The 18,777-nt window shown below is 41.4% G+C and overlaps 1 protein-coding gene across 1 annotated transcript in view; it reads right to left on the reverse strand.

Annotated features, from left to right (window-relative positions):
• Positions 1-1,882: 1,882 nt before the first annotated feature.
• The window catches only part of LOC142759279 (beta-galactoside alpha-2,6-sialyltransferase 1-like), an 85,688-nt gene continuing 68,793 nt past the window's right edge, over positions 1,883-18,777 (reverse strand). The window contains exons 4-6 of the mRNA XM_075861289.1: positions 10,316-10,417; positions 7,662-7,836; positions 1,883-2,731 (exon numbers count right to left, since the gene is read on the reverse strand). Coding sequence (XP_075717404.1) covers positions 2,475-2,731; positions 7,662-7,836; positions 10,316-10,417 — 534 coding nt within the window. The 3' untranslated portion in view covers positions 1,883-2,474. The remainder of the gene's footprint in view (positions 2,732-7,661; positions 7,837-10,315; positions 10,418-18,777) is intronic.

Here is an 18,777-nt window from a genome sequence, read left to right on the forward strand (position 1 = left end):
AGAACCAGAAGCAAGTGAGGCCCGGCAGGTAAGCTATCAATAATTTTGCAGTATGTAATTTGTTGTTTTTTTTTGGACTGAATGGTTTATTTTTAACCAGTAAGCAGCAGCTCCAATGTGCGTCTAGCTGGGGTATGTTTACGTTTCTCAGCGGTCTCATGCTGCAATCTAGCACATCTTGATGTCACGCTCAACGTCATAAGCGTTAACCCTAAAGTTTAAAACTCTGTAGAACTAATGACGAAGCTCTTTACAAAATTTATATATATATATTTTTTTTTTCACTTAATAATTTTTATTATTTCTAAAGGTCCAAAGCACTGAAGAAAAAATCCCAGCGACGCCAACTGCTGTGTCTGGATAGGGCAGAGGGAGCGGCTCAGCTTCAGTGTGTGGTAAGCACTTGTGAGCTTGATGCCCTCCTGCTGAAGAGAAGAGAAGACTGCAAAGGTAAGTGTAAAATGAATAAATGGGTTACATAGAGAACTAGAATAATATTTACACACAGGGGTGTAACTACATTGTACTGTGCCCCATGCCACACTTTTGAATAGCCACGTCCACCTTAAGCATGGACCCCAGAACCAATATAAAATTTACTCCCCACTACTCGCTCCTCTTACCTTCATGGCCTGGTACACAAGGCCCACTACCACATTCGGCCGGGCAGCATCAGGAAATTATATGAGACGCCGCATACACCGTCCTAGCGCCTCGTTAAATACGAGGATCCGGTTTTAAGTGGGGCTCGCCCATTCCAGGTCGACCCACCCCCCCCCCCCTGACCGCAATTGTTATGCCACTGTTTTAACAACCTTTTTTTCCTCTGCTCTTATGCATCTATTTTTGATCATAGATTGGGTTTAAAGATTGTACCAAAACAAAGCCTGTATCTTCCATTTTGTTTATGTGAACCTGTCGGCCTGTTAATGTAGCCCTAACTGCGGGCAGTATGATTTAGTGACAGGTGCACTGATTAAACAAAACTATGTGTTACTCTAAAGTGCCGCGTCATATAAGAGAAGTCATAGCTTTAGCACTGGCTTGTGTCCATTGTTAGGGCAGCATGAGTGTGCTAAAAGGCTCCTTTTAAAGTGGTTTTCCAGTCCCTAAAAATTGATAGCCTAGCCTCAGGATAGGCCATCAATAGCTTTAGGGTCGGTCCGAGCGCTGCTTCCCCTTCATTTCTACTTGCTCACTGTGAATCGTCGACACGGATGTATACTCTGAATTGCCCTACATCTGTGTCAACGATTCTCAGAGAGCAAGTGGAAATGAAGGGGTAGCATGATAAGGTGCTGGACGGAGTACCGTTAACAGGCGGTGCCACGGTAGGGGGGCCCAGACAATTTAGCTGTATGGGGCCCTGAAATTCCTGATGGCGGCCCTGTCTGTAAGCAACCATAAGTTTAGCATTTAACACTGTATATATAAAGAAAAAAGGGGATTTGCAGTGAGCTTCGATCTATCTAAATTTATATTATAACATTTATCTGCACATATATTTTTAAATCTATTTGTTTAAAAAAAAACTAATAATGACACTTACCACTTATCCCAAAGTAACGCGGTATCTCCTTGGAGTCTCAGTAAAATAGCAGCAATACTTTGACTGTTGTTGCAACTACAATGGCCAACATTTATTATTCCACTTACGCCTGATTTTGGCGGATAATGGACAAGTTAAGACGCTGCATGGAAAATTGCATCAAATTTGCACACAAAATTGCTACACTTGTCTTCACACTTCAAAAAAGAAAACAGGTGAGACAAGTGAGCGTGGTCAAGCAAAAATTATACTTTATCAAAGGCAAAGGATAAAAAAGACGCAAATTAGTGGCGCAAATGTACTGCTCATAACAGACATTAAGAGTGAATCAAATGCAAATACACTACATTTATTAAGAGGTGTGTACCTTTTAATAAATTAGGCACAATTTTCTTCAACTACCCCCTTCAAAATACAGTATATTATTTATAAATTAATAAAAAGTTAGAAGCGACCATTGCAAAAAATCTTTCTACTTTTTTCCCATAGAGAAACATTGAAGTTGAAGTGCGAGTCATTGTAATTCCTCAATTTTCCCATGACTTCCAAGCAACGTCATGTCGCTGTTGACAAAATCCTGCAAACCCTTTTCCTATCTTTGCATTTTCTATATATCTTCCATTGTCATCATTTTCATAGAGCAAAATTTTTCAATAAGTTTTCCATAACCCTGAATTAATTTAAATAAGTAAATTAAAGTCTGAATATTGAACTCAACTGAGTGATGACAATCTCTGTACATTGATGTGGAAAAAGTTGAAGCTATATAAGCAACAAGAAATAAAATGTTAAATAAGTCACATGAGGCATGGCAAGACTATCATTGTAAAGTTCCTGGGCTTTGGTGGGCTGCACAATTTATAATCTTTATGTCCTCATGGCTTTGGTTGAGATTGACACATCACCTTTTTAATTTACATATACATTATCCAGTTTGAGTCAAGCACTGCAAATCCTTGATTCCAGACAGCGTTACTTTCCCGAACTTATAAATATTGTCTGCAGTTCCCTGGTTGAGTTTTTTAATTAAGTTTTTCTCGTATAGAAGTGGATGGTAACCGCCATAAGTACAAGCTGCGTCAAAATATTGATTGAAATAATAACACCGATCTGTTTGACGTGAAGATGGCAGAAATTCATACACATTGACTTCATCACAAATATTCATCATCAACAGGATCCCTGTGCAGAGATAGAATAAAGAATATTCATTGTAACAAGATAGTGAATAGTTGTCTAACGTATATTCAACAGCCAATAAGGGTCACGTATATTCTACAGCCAATAAGGCTCACCTATATTCTACAACCAATAAGGCTCACCTATATTCTACAGCCAATAAGGGTCACGTATATTCTACAGCCAATAAGGCTCACGTATATTCTACAGCCAATAAGGCTCACGTATATTCTGCAGCCAATAAGGGTCACCGTATATTCTGCAGCCAATAAAGGTCACATATATTCTACAGCCAATAAGGGTCACATATATTCTACAGCCAATAAGGGTCACATATATTCTACAGCCAATAAGGGTCGCATATATTCTACAGCCAATAAGGGTCACGTATATACTACAGCCAATAAGGGTCGCATATATTCTACAGACAATAAGGCTCACGTATATTCTACAGCCAATAAAGCTCACGTATATTCTACAGCCAATAAGGGTCACGTATATTCTACAGCCAATAGGGGTCTCGTATGTTCTACAGCAAATAAGGGTCACTTATATTCTACAGCCAATAAAGGTCACATATATTCTACAGCCAATAAGGGTCAAGTATATTCTACAGCCACCAATAAGGCTCACGTATATTCTACAGCCAATAAGGCTAACGTATATTCTACAGCCAATAAGGGTCACGTATATTCTACAGCCAATAAGGGTCCCGTATATTCTACAGTCAAAAAGGGTCACGTATATTCTACAGCCAATAGGGGTCTCGTATGTTCTACAGCCAATAAGGGTCACTTATATTCTACAGCCAAAAAGGCTCACATATATTCTACAGCTAATAAGGGTCCCGTATATTCTACAGCCAAAAAGGGTCACGTATATTCTTCAGCCAATAAGGGTCACGTATATTCTACGGGCAATAAGGCTCACGTATATTCTACAGCCAATAAGGCTCACGTATATTATACAGCCAATAAGGGTCATGTATATTCTACAGCCAATAAGGCTCACGTATATTCTACAGCCAATAAGGCTCACATATATTCTACAGCCAATAAGGGTCACGTATATTCTACAGCCAATAAGGGTCAAGTATATTCTACAGCCAATAAGGGTCAAGTATATTCTACAGCCAATAAGGGTCAAGTATATTCTACAGCCAATAAGGGTCGCGTATATTCTACAGACAATAAGGCTCACGTATATTCTACAGCTAATAAGGGTCACGTGTATTCTACAACCAATAAGGGTCGCGTATATTCTACAGCCAATAAGGGCCACATATATTCTACAGCCAATAAGGCTCACGTATATTCTACAGCCAATAAGGGTCACGTATATTCTACAGCCAATAAGGGTCGCGTATATTCTACAGCCAATAAGGGTCACGTATATTCTATAGCTAGTAAGCGTCACGTATACACTACAGCCAATAAGGGTCGCGTATATTCTACAGCCAATAATAGTCACGTATATTCTACAGCTAATAAGGCTCACGTATATTCTACAGCCAATAATGGTTACGTATATTCTACAGCCAATAAAGGTGACGTATATTCTACAGCCAATAAGGCTCACGTATATTCTACAGCCAATAAGGCTCACGTATATTCTACAGCCAATAAGGGTCACGTATATTCTACAGCCAATAAGGGTTACGTATATTCTACAGCCAATAAGGGTCACGTATATTCTACAGCCAATAAGGCTCACGTATATTCTACAGCCAATAAGGGTCACGTATATTCTACAGCCAATAAGGATCACGTATATTCTACAGTCAATAAGGGTCGCATATATTCTACAGCCAATAAGGGTCACGTATATTCTACAGCCAATAAGTGTCGCGTATATTCTACAGCCAATAAGTCTCACATATATTCTACAGCCAATAAGGGTCACGTATATTCTACAGCCAGTAATGGTCACGCATATACTACAGCCAAAAAGGGTCGCGTATATTCTACAGCCATTAAGGATCACATATATTCTACAGCCAATAAGGCTCACGTATATTCTACAGCCAATAAGGCCCACGTATATATTCTACAGCCAATAAAGGTCACGTATATTCTACAGCCAATAAGGGTCACGTATATTCTACAGCCAATAAGGGTCACATATATTCTACAGCCAATAAGGCGTACGTATATTCTACAGCCAATAAAGGTCACGTATATTCTACAGCCAATAAGGCTCACATATTTTTTACAGCCAATAAGGGTCACATATATTCTACAGCCAATAAGGGTCACGTATATTCTACAACCAATAAGGGTCACGTATATTCTACAGCCAATAAGGGTCAATTAATGCTAAAGTTCAGTTAGGTCAACAGAAGTGAAGTGATCATGTCTCCTATGTGTATTGCTTTATCAGTACAATGCGGGGTGCTGATTTGTGCATAAATCTGTTAATCAGAGAAGGCTTCGTTCACTTCACATTTGCGTTGTGTCTTCCATTTTAGTGGATCAATCTAAATTTAAAAAAACTGACACAATAATGGATGCTTGACTCAAAGCAACAGAAGGTAAAATATTCCTTTTTTTTACTGATCCGTTTGCAGGATCCATGATAATAAATTACACAATTCAGTCAAGTTTCTGTCATTTTGGACAGAAAAAGGTAGCGCAGAAGACTACTCTTTTGCTTCAGTCAAATAAACAGTAACCAGACAGAATGGAGCATTACTGAGCAGATGCTAAAACAAAAGCCATTGAAATACTTAGGTAGTTTGACTGAAACGTTTATTTCAGTTTTTCTATTCCACTGACGGAGCAGAAGAACGGAAATGTGCAACGCAGATGTGAACGAAGCCTTAGAAATAGAGTCAATACCAACGGAATAGACGGACATGAGAAAAATATTATTCATTAGGTTAACACGTCCACTCTAGAGAGCAACAACAGTTTATTCTCACACTCACAAGAACAGGTTAATTGACTTCCTGAGATGTGTGTGTAAAATTAGATAAGTAGTCCCATTGGGACAAAGACCAATTCAAGTAGATTTTCTGAGCAAACTACATGAAGTAAAGAGGTTGTCTCATAAAGACTACCCCTTCTCTAAAGACTGCCTCCCAGACGATCTGCACATTAATACCGGTCCGGCTCCTGGTGCGCTTCAGGGGAATGTAATACATTATGGCCAGATGGAAAGGCCGCGTTCATCCGGAGCTGCTATGAAGTCCATGTGCCCTAACAGGGCAAAGTGCCAGTTTTTTCTTTTTTTGTGAAGAATCCCCCCCCCCCCCCCCCCCATTTACACTGATTACCAGTTTGTCACAGGTGCCTGGGAGCATTTTTTATTGCACGGCTTGGAGTGGTCCTAGAATGGAGCGTTGCAAAAGAAGAGAGTAAAGTGCATTTTCTAAATTGTGGGTCAAACTCCATCAAATCTAGGGTGCAGGAGGGAGTTGTTTTTTTTTATATTCCTGCCTCTCATATTATCCATTGCCCAAATTTGAGAAGAAAGAGTACATATGACAAAGCAGGAGAAAAAAATAAGATATAAACAATGAAGCTATAATAACAGCTGCCCTATTTATATTATATAAAAGTGCAAAGAAGGGTATCCTGAAATGAGTGGAATAAACTGCTACAAATTTCATTAAGAATTTAAAAAATATATCTCATTTTGAGGGGACCTTTCACAACACATTTAATACTTACAAAGCCTAATATTTATTTTTACCCTTTTGTTTTAATTATTCTCCACAATGGTATTTTCTGTAATGCAATTACATTAATATTAGGCAGCCTCTGAAGGAACAGCACTTTCTCTGCCCAACCTCTTCTCTAGTAAACTCCTGATCAGCACAGATCGGGTTGTTTAGAGAAGGAAAGGACTTCTGGCCATGTGTCTTGTGTCTGAGAAGTCCAGTCTTCTATACAGAAATGTTAAGGCCCTGTACACACAGAGTTTTTTTTGCAGGCAGTAAAAAATCTGCCTCAGAATTTCTTCAGTAATTTTGAGGCAGGCTTTGAACTGCCTGCATGCATTTTTCCATGTTTTTTCGCGGCGTTTTTCACCTGCGTCCATTGAAGCTAATGCACGGATAACGGGCAAAAATCGCTCAGAAACGAGCGACGCAGGTTTTTTCTGCAACCTATTGATTCACTGGGAGGTCAGAGGCAAAAAATACGGGAAGAAATGACATGGCCAAAAACCACCTCTGCGATCTCCGCAATTTTTTGTCACAGATTCCGACGTGGTTTCCACGTCAAAATCAGCGCCAACAAACGCCATGTGAACTGACCGAAAGGGTTATTCTTGGTATTACTAAATACTGCAAATTACAAATTTCCATAGAAAGAAAAAGTTGTATACTCTGCTTTAATGCTTGCATTTGACAAAAGGCTTTTGTTTGAACCTGTATGCAAAAGAAGGAAGTACTGGTGTATGACAAAATGCATTTTATTTTTCTATGCCTTTTGCATAATCATTATTGAGTGACTGTAGGATTACCAATATTCTATGGGGGTAATTTATCTATGCCAATTTTCTTTGCCCTGCCCCTCATTGGACAGTTAGATAAATAAAAGACAATAATAATTTTTAAAAAATTATACTCACCTCAATGCTCCTCTTCTCCACTCAGGGTCCCCTCCGGCTACGTCATCACTCCAGTTCCATTCATATATCGTAATAACGCCAGGCAGCATCAGGAAGTTGTATGCGACAGCACTGATGACGTTGAAGTGCGTCATCCCATATAAGTCCCTGACGCTGCACGGGATCAGAACCTTGTACGAATGGCGCTGGAGTGATGAGGGAGACGAAGGAGAGAAGAGGAGCACTGAGGTGAGTATGTGGTTTTTTATGTTATGGGCGGAGTGGGGGGAATGTATGTCGCCCAGCCCCAAAAAAATGATGCAACACATTTATTAAGAGGCTTTTGACTCTACGAATACAGGCACATTGATATATTTACCAATTGACCCTGATGATGGAGGATTCGGCTGGATTAATTCTGGGGAATTCTCCTGAATTATGTTCCACAGCTGCCAAAGAGTTTGTGGCTTCAAAATATAAAAGGGCTGCTCCAGGTTTGCCATTCGATATTTCCTATATGGTTGAAATAATTTATATTCCGGCTTCTTATACCACTAAAGAGAAATATAAGACAATACAGATATTATATGGATATAATACACTAAAGATCAAAGCTCAATAACTATATTTATTTATCTGTTTGACTGTCGTGTTGGACAGCTGCCTCTCTACAACGTAACTGTTTATGCAAGAGAATTCTTGGAAATGGAAAAACAGAATTTCCAAGCTGATCATTAATCTTTGCTGCTGACTTAAGATATCTATGTACTGATATAAAATATAACAAAGTAATAGAGCAAACCATGATAAGGCTTGATAAAACTGACCAAGAGTAGTGCAGCCCTGACATAAAAAACGAACTGCTCCTGAAACTTAATAACGGCAACGCCATTATTAATCAGATAAGCTATCCAAATAACTGTTCTAGTCCTTTAAAGAAGTTTACTTCACTTACACGGAACTCCTTTGTGGCGATGTGATGTTACCAAATGGTTTAAAGGGGTTTTACAGTCCATAAAAATTGATGGCTTATCCAAAGGATAGGCTATCAATAGCTGATCGCTCAGGGTCCAACTGCCGGGAAACCCGCCGATCAACTGTTTTGAAGAGGTTTCAGCGCGCCTTTCCTTCATTCCGGTAAGTACTTGTACTGTGAATCGCCAACACACTTCAATGGGAGAAGGATGTAATACTGTGAATCGCCACTACTGCGGTGTCGGCAATTCATAATACGAGCAGTGACCGGAATGAGGGGGAAGTAGCGCTCGTACCAGCGCTGCGGCCCCTTCAAAACAGTTGATCGGCGGGGGTCCCGGGAGGATAGGCCATCAATTTTTAGGGACTCGAAAACCCCTTAATTACTACATATAAAGCCCTCATGAACACAAACGTGCATTCTGGCACTTTAATGCGGTGCACAATACGGGACTATATTACGCAGTTTCGTTTCCTGTGAGGTTTTGTTTTACCGGATCAAGTTTCCCTTTAGTAGCACTGAAATAATTGCTTCTAGGGACTTGAATTTGGTCTGATATATGGCATAAATAGGAGCATGCAGAATTTGTTTTATATGGAATCTTCCTTTTGATGCCGTGGCATTCATGGTCCCATTGATATGCATTAACTCCTTATGAGTGATCGGTGTGATACAGGTTGCGAATACACTCATGTGCATGAGACCTGAACCTGGTTCCAACCTATATAGAGCACATTTTGTAGGCCTAGACCCAAGAAAAAGCATTGAGTCCTCTGTTGTACAACTACATATATATACATTATAATGTTTAGTGAAGCCAGGGACCAATCTGAATGAGGTCACTGATGCTACTACATTGGTGGCTTCACACAATTTGATCAATATGTGCACTAAGAACCTAACACTTAAATTATAATTAATACAGAATGACTTGCCCCGCCAATCAGCGCCTTTCAGTCATTCTGCCCTGCCAATTAGCGTCATTGTTAGAATGTGCCCGGCCATTCAGTGCTTATGCATGTATTTGTATCTGCGTCCTATAGACGCAGGTAAAATTAGTGCAGAAGGGGGTGGCGGAAGCTGGTTTCAGGCTGCCCTGTGTGGCTTAGCCATAGCTGGGGAAGCAGGAGCACCGGTCATGACAGGGGTGGTCGCGGTGGGCCCCACCATCTCAGTGGGCCCAGGGCCTCCACCCCTCCGCCTCCCGCTAGCTACGCTACTGCTTCTACGGGAGTTGCATAAACAGCATTGATCAGCGAGCTCGGTTGTTTCTGGATTTCATGGCCACCTCTGCACTAATTCTCCACCAGGATGCATCAGCCAGCAGCAACCTTAACCCGTGGAACATTGTCGGGGGGACCCCTGTCTGGGAAGTAGGTGTGGATTTCAAAGGTGTATCTCACATTTATCAGACATTTATGGCATATCCTGTAGTTATGCCATAAATGTCTGTCTTGAGCCAACCCCTTTAACACTGCCTCAAACTACTAGTCTCTCTGCAGTGTGCATGACGCCTTACTGGAAAAATATATACTCATATTCTATACTAGTAGTAAGGATGGCAGTTACATTATCGCCACCTTGGCATCCTACTTGCTTTCAAGCCAATTTTGCATGATGCAGAGTTCAATTTGTTATTTGAGTGATAACTCTGATTAGACAACTCAATATAACAATATTTACCAGAAGTTCTATGGAAAATTACATAAAACACATTGCATTATTACTATTTGGTCTCAATGACAAACTCAGGAGTTCTACACTGACAAACACAGCATACCTAAATATTGTAGCTGTGCTACATCTATACAAGATTCCGTCTTATTTGACATAAAGAATAGTGCAGCATGCAGAGCTATTCTTCCCGTCAAAACGATCAACACCACGACGGAACCCAATGTACCCCATTATAAGTCATTTCCGTTGGTGTCCAATGTACGACTGACTCCATCAATTTCCTTTTTTCTGTACCTATGACGGAACAGAAAAACGTAATTGACAACGCAGGTGTGTACTACCATTATTTCTAAAATATCGACAGAAATGTCTAGTTTTACCTCATACGTGTCAGCATTATATGGGGCTGGATCCCACAAGATCAATATTACATCTTTATATATGGGGTTTTCCATGAAATTATGCTCACGCTGCGTAACAACCTGCAAAAAAGAGAAACATTATGCAGATAGGAATTTATTACATGTATGAAATCATTACAGGTACTCAGAAGCAGCTTGTGTAAATACTTTGACTTAGTGATCCTGAGGTAAATTATCATCACACAGCACGGCATGGTAGCACAGACCCCACCAAAATAACAAACTAATAAAAAAACACTGACAATAGAATCATTTGAAAATAAAGGCCACAATGTTTATTAAGGGTAACATAAAATCCATAATACTTAAAATATATATAAATAACCATAATTTAAAATCAAGAAAACCCCCAAAAAATCCAGCTTTTATAATAAACATTAGCTGGGTGACAAAACCCCTCTAACAAACATCGATACAGGAGGGAACTTCGGACATAAGGGAGGGTGGGCGACGGTCCAGGCTTCAAACGAACTGCTTGACCACAAAGAAACTCACTCATTTATAGAACAGATTCCCGCCTTTTGGAATCCAAATGTCCAATCAGCTGTACCTAGAAGAAAAACTGCCTGGAGATAGAAGTGTAAAGGATTTGCCAGACACATGTTCTGTGTCGACGCCCGTGGGCAATCAGTCTGCACCTGCTCCTATGTCTGTCAGACTGACTCCATCTTCCGCCACTCAGGATGGCAGGCTTAGGAGTGGGAGAGCCTATCACAGCCTGGCCAGACGGAGCTAGTTCCCGCCCACTGTCTATTTATACCTGCCTTTCCTGTTCCTCCTTTGCCTGTGATTCTTCTATGCTTGTTTCCTGGCTTGCTGCTGCTGCTTGTACTACTGATCCTCTGCTTGTTATTGACCTTGGCTTTCTGACCACTCTCCTGCTCAGCGTTTTGTACCTCGCTCACTCCTGGTTTGACTCGGCTCGTTCACCACTCAGCTGCCCCGTTTCCCTAGCTTCTGTGTACCCCTGTCTGTTTTGTCTGTCTTGCACTTACTGAGCGTAGGGACCGTCGCCCAGTTGTACCCCATCTCTTAGGACGGGTCGTTGCAAGTAGGCAGGGACTGAGTGGCGCGTAGATTAGGGCTAATCTGTCTGTCTCCCTACCTTGTCATTACAATAAGATTCTGGAACCTGCTCGTGCAATTAGCACAGCTGACCTCGTCCAATCAGCTGTTCACCAGGAAAATCTGCCTGGAGATAGAAACAACTAGAAACCGCTCGTACCACCTGTGCAGCTTACATAGGGGACATCAATATGGTAAGTACCAATCCACTATATCTGGAAACAAGAGGGAAAGAGGGGGGGGGGGAGAAAATGCACAAACACAAAACCATGCTACATAACGAACCTAAATACCAGTAAAACACATTTTGGCGCTCGTGCGACCATGTGTCCCCCAAGCAGATAGCTCAGGGGCCCCTGTCATTAACGGGGTACTGAGCTCACATCACCTAACAATCTTGCTAACTCAGTGACTGTACAAAACATGATCTCTATAATCTGAAGCTTCCACCAGGCGCATCACAAGTAACTATACGGCTCCATAGCATAAAGTAAAATGGGACCCTAGACACAAATGGCCACCATCAGTAGAAAATTAGTTTGGAAAATGGGAAGGTTTTGATTATTATGGTATTAATTTTCTAATTTATAATTTATTTCCTTACTTATCCTTGCAATGCTCTTCCCACATTCAGATCTCATCCCTCCATCACACACAGTGATCAACACCTAAAGCACTCGGGTGAGCGTTGCCTCGTTTCTAATCGGCTTTTCTCGGACAGCTGAGCGAGCTCTGTACGATCAGAAACTAAGCCGATCAGAAACAAAGCGACACGGTGCTCACTCGACTGCTTCTGCCACTTCGTTTTAGCGATTGGTGGGGTCTAAGTGCTCGGACCCCCACCAATCAAAACTTCTCACAATTTACTATGACATGTCATAAGTTTTTAAATGTTTAGTTACCCTTTAAGTTGCATTGCGTCTGGGTGTGAGGGGAAAGGAAGGAGCCCAAGTTGTGTGTAACGTTTATCCCGGGGGTCGTCGTTAAGACTTACCATCTGATGGCCCCGACAATGGACATCGGTCTTCACGGCGTCAGCTCCCTCCAGGGAGACGCCGGCACTCACTTCAGGGTCCTATTACGTCTGAAGAAGTGACATGCACTTCTTTGACACGGGCGTCTTTTTTACGCGCCGCCTTTTGAGACGCATTTTCGGACGTAATTCGGGGCTAAAACGCCCGAATTACGTCCGTAAATAGTGTGTGTGAACCCAGCCTTAAAGTGGCTTTTTTTTTTTTTGCATCCCCCACATAAACACTTTTTTTTTCTTAGAAAAGTTAAACACTAAGATATATGTACCACAAAATGGTGCTGTTGAATAATAAAACTTGTCCAGCAAAAACAAACCGACATATATGTATGTAAATTTAAATATAAAAAAGTTATGGCTGTCAGAACACAGTAAGGCAAAACCCAAAAATTCTCTATGCCCAGAAATTCCAAAATATATTTTTTACCTAAAATTTAATACATTAAATACCTGTCGGTTGAACACTTGTTTGGTCGACATCTATTTTTCCCAATGCCCCATAAACACGCAGCAAATATGGTTAAACAATCAAAGTGCTGTCATTCATATTTTTACAAAATAATTAAGTTGCTGCGATGAAAAATGTGAGTATCTTCAGATAAAAGGCTAATGTCCGATCTGTGCTATGGGCCAAGGCTCCATGCACACGACCGTGCCCGTAATTACTACCCGTAATTACGGCCGTCCGGGAGCACGGTCCGTAAAATTACAAAAATACATGTCCTATTTTTTTCGGCAAGTTTCTACAGCACGGATACCTTCCCGTAAATATACGGGAAGGTGTCCGTCGGCCAGAGAAGTGAATGTGCCTGTAATTACGGACCTTAATTACGACCCGATTTTACAGTCATGTCCATGGGGCCTAACAGTTCTATAAAACTCTACTATGTTATGTCTAAAGTGTTGGTCATTTATTTTGTTTTCATTTATTTGCCTTAACCAAGTAAGCTTATACACTGTCTATGTTGGTTTATCAAAGAGGCGATAAAAGGTTGCACAGGCCTGACACCAGTGTTTAAATAGATTAAAATAGACACCAGTGTTTAAATAGATTAATAATTAAAAAGGTAATTCAGATAACTAGGGTGTATGCACCAGTCTGCAAATTTTACAAAACATATTTGTTTATCTTTCAGACAACCTTGACTGTATTTAACCCTATAAGGACAAAGGCTGTTTTCACCTAATGGACCAGGCCATTTTTTTCAAATCTGACATGTGTCAGTTTATATAATAATAACTTTGGAATGCTTTTGTTTTTTAAGCAATTCTGAGATTGTTTTCCCATGACACATTGTACTTTAAGTTAGTGGTAAAATTTGGTCGATACATTCAGTGTTTATCTGTGAAAAATACCAAAATTTTAAATGTATCTACTTGTAAAACAGATAGTAATACCACACGAAATAGTTACTAGTTAACATTTCCCATGTCTACTTTATGTTGCCATCGTTTTTTGAACATTCTTTTATTTTTCCAGGACATTACCAGGCTTAGAACTTTAGCAGCAATTTCTCACATTTTAGAAAAAAATTCAAAACGCTATTTTTTTCAGTGATCAGTTCAGTTCTGAAGTGGCTTTGAGGGCATTATATATTAGAAACTCCCTATAAAACACCACATTTTAAAAACGGCTCCCCTCAAAGTATTTGAAAGAGCAATTAGAACGTTTCTTAACCCTTTTGGAGTTTCACAGGAATTAAAGCAAAGTGGAGGTGAAATTTACAAATGTATTTTTTTTTTGCAGAAAATCTGTTTTTCATAAAAAAAATTCTGTAACACAGATGGTTTTACCAGAGAAATGCAAATCCATATTTATTGCGCAGATTCTGCAGTTTTTAGAAATATCTCACATATGGCCATAGTATACTACTGGACTGAGAAACCGGCCTTAGAATCAAAGGAGCACCTAGAGGATTTTGGGGCCTCCATTTTATTAAAATATATTTTAGGCACCATGTAAGGTTTGAAGAGGTCTTGTGGTGCCAAAACAGTGGAAACCCCCCAAAGAGACATAATTTGGCAATCTACACCCCTCAAGGAATTTATCAAGGGGTATAGTGAGCATTTTAACCCAGCAAGTTTTTGCTGAAATTATAGGCATAAAGGAGAATAAGCACCCCAACATTTGAAAAGCAATTTCTCCCGATTACGGCAATACCCCATATGTGGTAATAAACGGCTGTTTGGACACACGGCAGGGCTCAGAAGGGAAGGAGCACCATTTGGCTTTTGGAGCTCAGGTTTTGCTGGAATGGTTTTCAGTGCCATGTCACATTTGCAAATCCCCTGAGGGACCAAATCAGTGGAAACCACCCAAAAGTGACCTCATTTGGGAAATTACATCCCTGAAGGAATTTATCGAGGGGTATAGTGAGCATTTTGACCCCACAGGTTTTTTGCTGAATTTAGTTCAATTAGGCCGTGAAAATTAAAATCTACGTTTTTTAGAATAAAATGTAGATTTTGCTCAGATTTTTCAATTTTCACAATAGATAAAGGAGAACAAAGTACCCCAATATTTGTAAAGAAAACTCTTCTGAGCACGTCCATACCCCATATGTGGTGATAAACGGCTGTTTGGACCCACGACAGGGCTCAGAAGGTAAGGAGCACCATTTGGCTTTTGGAGCTCAAATTTAGTTTGCGGCGCCATAAATCATTTGCAAAGCCCCTGAGGGGACAAAACAGTGGAAAACATCCAAATATGACCCCATTTGGGAAAATACACCCCTGAAGGAATTTATCGAGAGGTATAGTGAGCATTTTGACCCCACATTATTTTTGATGAATTTAGTGGAATTTTGCTGTGAAATTAAAAATTACTTTTCTTCTGATAAAATGTGGAAATTTTTAATTTTTACAAGGAATAAAGGAGAAAAAGCACCCCAACATTTGAAAAGCAATTTCTACCGATTACGGCAATACCCCATATGGGGTCATAAACTGCTGTTTGGACACACTGCAGGGCTCAGAAAGGCAGGAGCGCTATTTGGCATGCAGATTTTGCTGGCTTGGTTTTTGGGCACCATGTTGCATTTGCAAAACCCTAAGGTACCAAAGTACAGTGGTAGCCCCCAAGAAGTAACACCATTTTAGAAACTACACGCCTCAAGGTATTTATCATTTGCCTGGACATATGACAGGGCTTAGGAGTGAAGAGCACCATGCGCATTTGAGGTCTATTTCTGTGATTTTCACACCATTGGCCCACAATTGCAATGCTCTGAGATCAAATAGTAAAACAAACCCCCAAGTAGTGACCCCTATTTTGGAAACTACACCCTTAAGGGATTTTAAGGGATGTAGTTAGTATTTTGACACCACAGGTGTTTTTTCATGCGAAATTAATGCACAGCAGATGGTGCAAAGTGAAAACTAACATTTTCCGCTGATATGCCATTTAAGTGCACAATATGTTGTGTCCAGTTTGTGCCACCAAAGAAAAAGAGCTCATAAAATTTTAAGCGGGCTCTCCTGTGTATGGTGATGCCATATATATGGACGTAAACTGGTGTTTGGGCAGGCTGTAGGGTTCAGAAGGGAGGGAGTGTCATTTGGCTTTCAGCGTGCAGATTTTGCTTGGTAGTAGTTCCATTTGGGGTATTGCTGATATTTCAGTTTATGATGTGAGGGCATACGTAATCTGTGAGGGGTACATCAGGGTATAATAAGAGGGTATAATGTAAATAAATAATAATTCATAGATATGTGGCCAGTGTCGCACTGATAAATGGTGCCCAACATTATCCGCTTTTGGAATACTTTGTACATTTTTGCATCACCATATTCTGAGTGCCACAACTTCTTTATTTCTCACCACGGAGCTGTGTGAGGGCTTATTTGTTGCGGGACAATCTGTAGTTTTCATTGGTACCATTTTGAGATATACGCAATTTTTTTTATCACTTTTTATTCCATTTTTTGGCAAGCAAGGTGACCAAAAACCATAAATTCTAACAATGTTTTTTATTTTTGTTTTTATGGCATTCACAGTGGTCTATAAATGACAATTTTATTTTATTCTGCGGGTCGATACGATTACGGCGATACCAAATGTATATAGTTTTTTTACGTTTTGCAGCGTTTGCGCAATAAAATAACTTTTTTTTAAATTTTATTTATTTCTTGTGTCACTATGTTCTGGGAGCCGTAACTGGCATACTTCTTTACTTATTTTTTTTGCAGTGTTCATCATGCGGGAAAAATAACATTACAGTTTTATAGTTTTGGTCGTTACGGTCGCCGTAATTTGTGTACCTTTTTTAACGTGTTCATTTTTTTCCTATAATAAAAGGCTTATGGGAAAAAATGCGGTGTTTGTTTTTATTAACTTGAAACTTTTATTTTTACACATTTTTTCAACTTTTTTTTTGTCCCACTAGGGCACTTGAGGGCCTTCACCTCTGAACTTTACTCTAATTCATTGCACTACCCACGTAGTGAAATGTATTAGAGCTGTCAGTCATTCAGTGACAGCAAGCCTATTAGGTCCCTTCTCTGGGCGGGGCCTAATAGGCTATCGTACGTGGCAGACCAGGAAGCCATTGTTAGGCTCTCGGTTGCCATAGTAACGATTGCCAGCTTGATCATCACATCGTGTCAATGCCGATCGCTATTTACAAAAAGCTGTTACCAGCAGAGAAATTCCCTTAATCCAACTGCCACTGAATAATTAATGACTAAATAAATAAATAAATTTTTATTGTGCTTCTATGAGCAAAAGGACTAACTACACTAAATGGTTAAAAGAGTAACATCACCTCCGTTCAAAGTATAAGAGCTGTGCACACCTGACCAAGTATGTATGTATTGCATTCAGTGGTGCTCGTGGCTGCAGACCAACGAGTCCCACAACTGACACTTGTAAGGAACAACGGAGGTATATTAGATTAAAATAGGAGTATCAAAGCCCCCCCGACATGTTTCGCTGTGCTAGACAGCGTCCTCAGGGGTTCAGCCGATCGCTATAAACCACTAAGATGCCGCGATCTAAGGGGTTAATCGACTGGATCGGAGGCTAGCACCACTAAGATGCCGCAATCGCTTTTGATCGCGGCATCTAAGGGGTTAATGGCCGGGATCGGAGCTAGCTCCGTTCCCTGCCGTTACAGCACGGTGTCAGCTGTAACATACAGCTGACACCGGCGGCTGATGTCGCAGGCTCAGCTTCTGAGCCTGAGCCATCTTTCTTCAGCGACTGGAAGCCTTTCAGGCCCCACCTCCGGGCGGGACCAGCAGCCTTCCGTACTTGGCAGACAGGAGGCCATTGTTAGGCCTCCGGTCTGCCAGAACAGCCATCGGAACCCTGTGATTTGCATTGTAGGGTTCTGATCTGCTAGGAAACACCATCGATGCGGCGCTCTCTTTTGAGCGCTGCACCTAAGGGGTTAATCGGCCGGATTGGAGGCTAGCTCTGTTCCTGGACATGCAGCAGGGTTTCAGGTGTAAAATACAGCTTCTGAGCCAGCACCAGCAACAAACCTGTAATGTCCGTGGCTGCAGGCTGTCAGCTCCAACCTCCCCCTTTGACAGCCGCAGCCACGAGTCGGCAAGTGAGACGCTAGCGCTTGCATCCACTCACCTCTGCCGGATCCTGTAGGGTGCGCGCGCACGCACGCTCGTCCCCGCTCTTAAAGGGGCAGCGCGCACGCCGGACATCATGGACGACCGTTGACCCGTGAGTACCCTGGACTATAAGAGAGGTCCAGCCCCCTAGTTCGATGCCTGAGCGTTGTTTTGTATCCCTTAGTCTGGATAGCACGCTTGACTGCCTACCCACACCTGTCGTCCACCTGCTGCCTAGTTCCTGCCAAGCTACTGTCCGTGCTGCCACAGGTATCCTATATACGAATTATAGAGATTGTCCTGCACCCTGTTGGCCAGCTGCCTTACCGCCAAGGCGGTACGGCCCAGTGGGTCCACAGACCCTTCGTCACAGTATGCTCAGGCCATGGACCCCGCTGGCCGGTTCAAAACTATGACGACGACGCAAGAGATGTGAGCGGATATGCTGGACCTCCGGTCCCGACAGGACCAGCTCCTCCAGGCGTTGAACATTCTTGCACGTCGGCAGGAGGCACAAGTTGCTGTTCCTCCTACTACACCTCGTGGCAATATTGTTCCTCCTAATACACCTCCTGGAGATGTGAATCCTCCGTCTACACAGCTTGGCAGTATTGACCCACGTGTTTCTTTGCCCCTTCCTAGGACATTTTCGTCTGATGGTGCCAGGGTCGCGTTCATCATTTCTCTCCTCACCGGAAAGGTCCTTGCATGGGCGAACCCTATCTGGGAGAGACAAGGACCAGAGACCCGTGACTTC

This window comes from Rhinoderma darwinii, chromosome 4 (assembly GCF_050947455.1).
Source record: "Rhinoderma darwinii isolate aRhiDar2 chromosome 4, aRhiDar2.hap1, whole genome shotgun sequence".
Classification (NCBI taxonomy): domain Eukaryota; kingdom Metazoa; phylum Chordata; class Amphibia; order Anura; family Rhinodermatidae; genus Rhinoderma; species Rhinoderma darwinii.